The following is an 8,249-nucleotide window of genomic DNA, read 5'->3' on the forward strand; positions in this document are numbered from 1 at the left end:
CCCTGTGAATATCTAGGTCAGTGGTCACCAAACTGTGCTCTTTAGGCAAATTTTGGACTTCAGCTCCCAGAATCCCACCATATTGGCCAACGTGGCTGAGCCTTCTGGGAGCTGAAGTCCAAAAATACCCCAAATCACTTAAAGGGCACAGTTTGGGGAATCACTAGGTGAAGGTTGCGTGAGGTGAGAGCGCCTCATTGGCCGAGCAAGGGCGGCGAAGGCGGGCCGTTGCGTCTGATTGGCTGGCGGGAGAATCCATCTTTCAATCAGTTTTTTCTGTGGGCGGGGAATTTCATTCTCGGCTCACCCTATTGGTCGGGACTGCTAGGGTGGGCGGAGCTATGCGGGGAGTGCGCATGCGCGCGAGGAGGGAGGGAAGGGGTTAAGAGCGCGGCCGGGAGAAGCAGGCTGGCAAGCCTGGGGAGCGCGCGTGAAAGCGCATGCGCGCTCCCCGGCTGCTCTTTCGCTCTGGGGCTCCGCTGAGGAGAAGAAGGGAAGGAGGCAGCAGCGGAGGAGAGCAGGAGCGGCGGCGGTGGCGGCGGCCTGAAGGAACGGAGGAGGCGGACGACGACGAGGAGGCGGCGGCCAGGGCTGCCGGGAGAGGAGCGGCGGTCGGGGGGCGCCGACGTGGAGCGGCCTGAGGAGGGAGCCCCCCCGCTCCAACCGCCGCCCCCCTCAGAAGAGACCCCTCCCTCTTTCCCCATTAAGCCCCGCCCAGAGGCCCCTCCCTTCTTAAGCCCCGCCCCCTGAGCACTGGGTCAGGCTGTCAGGGCATTTATTGAGAGGGAGACCCTCCTAGGAGCCCCTCCAGGGCCACCTCCCCTTCTGAGACACAACACTCACACTCACAACACACACACATACACACAACTGGCCCCCTCTGCCCCCTCACAGAACTGCCTTCTCCTCCCACAGCATTGTCTCCTTGTCCTTTTCCTCCCATCATATTGTCTCCTGGCAATATTCTTTCTTTTCCTCCCTCAATATTCTGTCTATCTTCCCATAATAGTCTATCTTTCCCCCTCCACAGTATTCTTTCTTCTCCTCCCATAATATTCTGTCTTCTTCTCACAACATTCAGTCTTTCCCTCCTATAATATACTCTTTTCCTCGCTTAATACTCTATCTCCCCATAGTATTCTATCTTTTCCTCCCATAATAGTCTGTATTTCCCTCCTATAATATTCTCTTTCCCCCCAAATATTCTGCCTTTCTCCTCTTATAATACTCTCTTTTCGTCCCATAATCTTCCATCCTTTCTTCCTAATTGTCTCTCTTTTCACAGCATTCCTTCTTTTCCTCCCATAATATTTTATCTTTTCTTCTTACGACAATAATCTATCTTTTCCTCTCATAATCCTCTATCTTCCCCCCCACAATATCCTGCCTTTTCCTACCATTATATTTCCTCCCATAATCTTCTATCTTTTCTTCCCACAATATTGTATCCTTTCCTACTGTATTCCTCCCGTAATATTTGAACTATCTTCTTTATAATATATAATCGACGTTTCGGCTCTGCTATTATTTTCCTTTCTTCTCTCTTGCCTTTCCAGAATCCCTTCTTTCTCCATTCAGACACACACAAACACACACACACTTTTATCATCCTTCTTGCCTTCCCTTATTCCAGAATCCCCTCTTTCTCCATTCTGTCTTTTTCGTTGGCACTCTTATCACCCTTCATTTTTCACTTTCATTATATTTCAATTCCCTCTTCTTCTCTCTCTTCTCCATTTTCTTTCCATGTGTTTTTGCATACATACACGCAGATCTTTCACATTTCTTAGGAACAAAACTTTTTTCCTCATCCCTCAACACCTCCTTCCCTTTTTATTTAGCGCTGTTTTCACAATTTAGACTGTGTCTTTGCTTCCTAAAGCCTGTTTGTGCTTTCCTCAAGAAAGATTACCCCTGCTTTCATGCATTTTAGTGTTTTCCCACTTGTAAAACTGTTTTCACATTCTCCACCTCCTTCTGTTTGTGTTTTTTCTTCATCTTCCCCAGTTTTCAACCTTAAATAAACTCCTTTATATTCTGTGGCTTCTCTTATCTGTTCACTCTTTGCTTGATCACACTGTTAACACTTTCCCCTTATATTTAGTTGTCATTTGTTTCAGTCGCTGTTGCTTTTCTCCATGATCTTTTTCCTGCTGCCTCCGTTCTGCTTTTCTCTCCACCGTTGGGTTTTTTAAAATCTGCATTCGATTAACTGATCGCTTATCATCCTCGTTCCTTTTTCGTACTTCGTTCTTCTATTCACGCTGCTTGGTTATCTTACTCCTTTCCGCTTCCAGTTATTTTCTTCCCTCAACGTTCATTCCCTGCCCTTCAGTTTTGTTTTATGTCTGCTCTTCTAAAAACCCTTGCAACCTCTTCTTCCTTGTCCTCAGTAGCTTCTATTGGCTGACTTCTCGCTTCCCACACTTGTACTTGGTCCTCTCTTTTTAGTTTGTTCCTGCTTCCTGTCAATTGAGTCTTTCCTTGCATCCTCCTTTCCGTTCTTTTTGGACACTTCGTTTCCCGCTGGCTTATAATTCTTCAGTTTAATTAGTCCCTTTTCGCGGGGAACCTCTTACATCCATCCTGGTTTTAATATTAAAGGTGAATGGATGTATACACAGGACAGAGTGGGGAAGAATCATAGAAGCCCTTAAAGGGATCTTCTTACACGTTTCAGAGTGATAAATGAAAAGGATGTGGGAATGGAAGGGGCGGACTTGCCAGTGCTCCTAACATTTTTTAGGGGGGTGAATTCGCATCCCTTTTCTGGGGGGGAGGGGGATTGACTCAAATTCAAGACTGGCACAGAAGGGGCAGAAGGATGGCGTTCTAGTACCAACCGCACCGGCCATCTTGGGGGGAAAGGGGGTTTATCGCATGCTCACGCACACACACGCATACACACACAGAGAGGAACCTCCATTTTTATCAACTTAATGAAGACGTAAAGACCTGTTGAGCTCCATGCTTGTGACGGTGTGCAACTTGCTTGCGAAAGTGTAGCAAACTCCCATTTTATTTTTTATTTTATTTTTTGTGTGGCCAAATGACAGCTTGACCCAGTTGTTCTCCAACCAGAGGGCATCACCTCGAATGTCTCTTTGTAGTGCCACAGCCAGCGCAAAAATGATGGCGGCTTACAATGGCGGGACATCAGCGGCGGCGGCGGGTCACCACCACCACCACCATCACCACCTCGCTCACCTCCCTCCACCTCATCTCCACCACCACCACCACCCCCAGCACCACTTGCATCCAGGCTCTGCGGCCGCAGTGCATCCTGTGCAGCAACATGCTTCTGCGGCGGCTGCAGCCGCTGCAGCCGCGGCCGCAGCCATGTTAAACCCAGGGCAGCAGCAACCATATTTCCCATCGCCGGCGCCGGGTCAAGCCCCTGGACCTGCTGCGGCCGCTCCAGCTCAGGTACAAGCTGCAGCAGCTGCTGCAGTGAAAGCGCACCACCATCAGCACACGCATCACCCACAGCAGCAACTGGATATTGAGCCAGACAGGCCTATTGGATACGGAGCCTTTGGTGTTGTCTGGTGAGTACAGCGAAGGAGTTCCTCTGGTGGCTTCCAAGCCACGTTGCTCTCATACTGCCATTTGGATCTGCATGCTACCTAGCAGGTTACCAACTAGCAGGTTACGTCTTCCAAGGTCTATTTTATGGTTCTGCAGCAGGCGATGTGTCAGAAGTGGCTTGTGCTAGGAATATGGTCTGACCTGGCAGGGCGAAGTTCAGCTAATAAGTAAGGAGACCAAAAATTACTCGGTACATTTTCTTTCACATAAAGGATGTGCATCTGTAGGCCACTCACCACATTTTGTCTTGCGAATGATGGAGGAGCAAAGAGATTTTGTGAAAGGGAAGCTTAGCAGTGCCTTCCTTTGACAGACCAGGGTCCAAAACATGTTCTACGTCTGCAACGAAATTCCTTCTTTTTTAAGGCGTAGAAATGAAAACCTGATGATAATGCGGCAAAAGAAGTGCCACCAAGAAACCGAAACAGAACAGAGGTGAGATAAAGAGTTTCCAATAAAGAATTTTAAAAAGAAGGAATTTCATTGTAGACTTAGAACAAGCCTAATAAACCTGGTTTTTTTTTCATTTGACGTTATGTCCAGTTCCTTAGATGCCTTCCAAGCTGACTTTTCCAACTTGAAGGGGCAAAATTTTGCAAAAGTAGGTATTCTTGGTGCTTTTAGGTCTTGGAAGGTTGTGCCATATCTATTCTTGTGCCGTTTGAAGCTTGCACACCCAAACTTTCTCCAGAGTTAGAAACTTAAGAGGGCAGTTCCTTGCACTGACTCATGTGGGATTTCTTCCAAGGTAAGTGTGTATAGGATTGTTGGCTGAGCAAGTTGGATTATGTCTGATGTCATTCCTTTGAGACAAATGCAGTGTGCTTATATTTTTCTAAGGCTTTCTGCTGCTATTGCTATGACTTTTGTTCTTTCATGTCTTTAGAGGTCAGCGGTCTGGTTCTGCATCACAGTTCTTTGGGCAATAATAGAATTGTATCTTCATTGCAAATGGAAAGACAGTGGAAACAACACTGAATTTAAGAACCGGCTGGGATTAGGAGCAATTGCTGTTGGACTGGTCTTGGCAGGTGTCTAGTCTCTGCGTTTCCCCCTGCAATAGCACATCATGTATTTCCTTGGCGTCTTTGCACCTCTCCCAAATGAATTTTTCCATCTTCTTTGGTGTGGGATGTTCCTGTCAAAGCGATACAGCTCCTCCGCAGGCTGCCTTTTGTAACAGTCGTCTGCTTTCCCTGGTTTCGGCTTTGCTTGCTTCAGCTGTCGTGCTGTAGTTTCTCAACTAAAACCACTTCATGTACTAATGCTGCACTTTGCCATACTAATACATGTTGTAGTCTGGAGCTTTAGTACATGGTGGTTTAGGCACGTTTGGTTTATGTTGGTCGCTGAAAGTATCGTCTAGTTGTATTAAGCTTCGGTATAAAACATTATTCAACCTCAGAGGAGTCAGCATCTAACGTGAAGGCTTTGTTTTGCAATTTGTGAAGGCTTCAAAGTCAGTGATTGTCAAGCGTATCTCCTGCATTGCTTGTTTGACTTACAGGACAGGATTGATAATTGAGATTTACACCTGTTTAGCCTCCTCCAAGACTAGTGTTTTGTACAGGTTGTTTAATGAATGCTGTGTATGAGAACATTTAAGAGACTTAGGCCAAGATCAAGTGATGCACTTTCTCTGGATCCTACAACAGGATTGCTGGATCTCCTTCCCAAGAACCGTAACAACATGCTCCAGAAAGCTAGAAAATTGCTAGAATAGGGTTTTGTCACTGCAGAGGGCTGCAGCAAGAGAGGAAAAAGAAAGTTTTGATTCTGCTTCCTTTGGATTTTAGACTATAGCCATCCCTCCACATTTGCGACATTGGCTTTTGCGGATTTGATTATTTGAGGATTTGATATGTTTTCTCTAGGAATCTCTTGGTCCTCCAGCGCAACTCCGCCAGAAGTTGACCATAGTGTTGTGCTGGAGAACCTAGAAGTTCCTAGAGACAACACTTCTCTAAGCATTTGTAGGTCCTCCAGCATGAGTTTATGGTCAACCTCTGGCAGATGTTGACCGTAGAGTTGCACTGGAGGACCTAGATATTCCTAGAGGTGTTCTCTAAGGTAAAAAGAATAATGGTTTCTTATTTGCCATTTTCCCACATTCACCAGGGTCTTTCACCCCTAACCCCAGAGAATGTGGAGGGACCACTGTACATCATTGGCTCTAGGTCCTAGTATGTGGCTTTTAGAATTAGGGTTTTTGGGGAGTTAGAAAAGATTCTGCTGTTGTCTGCCTTCAAGGCGTTTCCTGAGGTGAACCTGTCACAGGGTTTTCTTGGCAAAATTTGTTCCGAGGTGATTTGCCATGGCCTTCCCTTGAGGCTGAGAGCATGCGACTTGCCTAAGGCCACCGAGTGGGTTTCATGGCCAAGTGGGAAATCAAACCCTAGTTTGCAGAGGCGTAACACTCAAACCACTGGCTTTCAGGAAAGACCCTACAGTATTTAAATAGTATGTCTGTGGCTTCTCAACCTTTGATCCCCCAGATTTTGTAGACTTCAACTCCCAGAATTCATAAACCTGGCTGGGATCTCTAGGAGTCAAAGCCCCAAGACATCTGGAGGACCAAAAGTTGGTGTGGATGAATTGGGCTAGATGCAAATGCTAAGATAACTGCCAGGGAATGTATTCTTGATGGCAGCAGAAGAAAGTAATGTACTTTCCTGAAGGAACAAGTTGATAGATGGGTATAGCGGTATATATTCATTTATAGCAGGGGTAGGCAACCTGCGGCCCGCGGGCCGGATGCGGCCCGGCAAGGCCTTGGGACCGGCCCCAGCCCAGTCCTGCCGCCGATTGCCACCAGGGCCTTTGGGGGGCAATTGTCTATAGAAGCCTCAGAAACATGCATTTATATTAACATTTTTTAAAAAATCAGCAAATTTTTTCACGTGTCCTTCACTTTTTTAAAAAAAGTGTCCACCATTTGAAAATTTTGTCCTACATTTGTCCTGGTTTATTTATATATTTAATTTTTTAAAAAAATTATTTAATTATTTATTTTTTGGCTTCGACCCCCCAGTTGTCTGAGGGACAGCAACCCGGCCCCCGGCTCAAAAAGGTTGCCTACCCCTGATTTATAGCATGGATGGGCAACTTCTGGCTCTCCAGATGTTACAATCTAACTTCGATCCATGATAGTCAAGCCAGATGTTAGATGGGAGCCAGTGGTGAGGAATCATAGAAATTGCAATGTAACATAGATAGGTCTTTAAATTGCCAACCCTTGATATGCAACATGCTGAGGAACATCCTTGTTCAAAGATCATGTAGCACCTTTTAGACTAACTGAAAGAAAGAGGTTGGCAGCATGCACTTTTGTAGACTTCACTCTATTTCCTCAGATGGATTTAGACTGAAGTCTAGGACGTAAACGTGGTGGAAAAATTGCCTGGGTTATTCTGTATTGAGATTTACCAGCTCTAGCTTACTTTTATGGATGCCAAAATTCAAATGGAAATGTGACTAGGAAGTCTTATTGATGTGTATATAAAGCTATCAAACTTCCATGGTTTTGATGCTGGGTATTTTTCCAGTATGGCTTGGCTGTGTAGAATACTAATAAAAAATGTTACTTGGAGGAAGGTTAGCCATTCTGTAGAAGGTGTACTTATAGCCCAATTTGTGGAGGACTGGACTATCCATGGCTACTAGCTGTGATGTCTATATATCACCCCCAGTATGCTTCTGAATGTCAGTTTGCGAGGAGCAAATGCTTTTCCCCCCCATGTTTCTTTCTTTTTGTTGATTAAAATACATATTATACATAGTTCAAAAATTTTAACATAAACTGTTCAGTAGCTTCCTGTATCTTCATTATACAGTTATTGCATAAAAGATTATTGTATTTTCAGATTTAGATGGCAAGTAAACTTCCAATGTATAACATTGTGTGTTTAGTATGCTTCTGAATGTCACTTGTCAGTTTGCGAGGAGCAAATGCTGAAGGCTGCTGTTCTGCTAATCTTCTCCTTGTAGGCTTCCTGTAGGCAACCAACCGCTCTGTACTTTGGGAACAAAATGCTGGGCTAAATAGCTCTTAAGTACGATCCAGTGGGCTCTTTTTGTGAGCGTGGAGGTCTTAAAACTAACATTGTAAGTTGATATTTAGAAATGCACTAGTTATGTTAGCTGAAATAGAGTGGTGTCAGTTAATCCAGACACTTGGTTAGATTCATGCTTTTTATTACTCTGAATCTACTTTGATAGAATCACAGAGTTGGAAGAGACCACAAGGGCATCCAGTCCAGCCCCATTCTGCCATGCAGGAACTCTCAATCAAAGTATTGCCAACAGATAGCCATCCAGCCTCTGCTTGAAGACCTCCAAAGAAGGAGACTCCACCACTCTCTGAGGAAGTTTGTTCCACTGTCGAACAGCCCTTACTGTCAAAAGTTCCTCCTAATGTTGAGGTGGAATTTCTTATCCTGTAACTTGCATCCAATGTTCCAAGACCTGTTCTCTGGAGAAGCAGAAAACAAGCTTGCTCCCTCATCAATATGACATCCCTTCAAATATTTAAACAGGGCTATCATATCACCTCTTAACCTTCTCTTCTCCAGGCTAAACATACCCAACTCTCTATGTCTCTTCTCATAAGGTATGGTTTCTTCCTCTGGACACATTCCAGCTTCTCAACATCCTTCTTGAAC

At 45.2% G+C, this 8,249-nt stretch overlaps 1 protein-coding gene across 2 annotated transcripts in view; it reads left to right on the forward strand.

Annotated features, from left to right (window-relative positions):
* The first annotated feature begins 387 nt into the window (after positions 1-387).
* The window catches only part of NLK (nemo like kinase), a 124,552-nt gene continuing 116,690 nt past the window's right edge, over positions 388-8,249 (forward strand). For both annotated transcript variants that reach the window (XM_042442306.1, XM_042442304.1), the window contains exon 1: positions 388-3,548. In XM_042442306.1, the coding sequence (XP_042298240.1) occupies positions 3,097-3,548 (452 nt within the window). In that variant the 5' untranslated portion in view covers positions 388-3,096. The remainder of the gene's footprint in view (positions 3,549-8,249) is intronic.

This window comes from Sceloporus undulatus, chromosome 11 (genome assembly GCF_019175285.1).
Source record: "Sceloporus undulatus isolate JIND9_A2432 ecotype Alabama chromosome 11, SceUnd_v1.1, whole genome shotgun sequence".
Lineage (NCBI taxonomy): Eukaryota > Metazoa > Chordata > Lepidosauria > Squamata > Phrynosomatidae > Sceloporus > Sceloporus undulatus.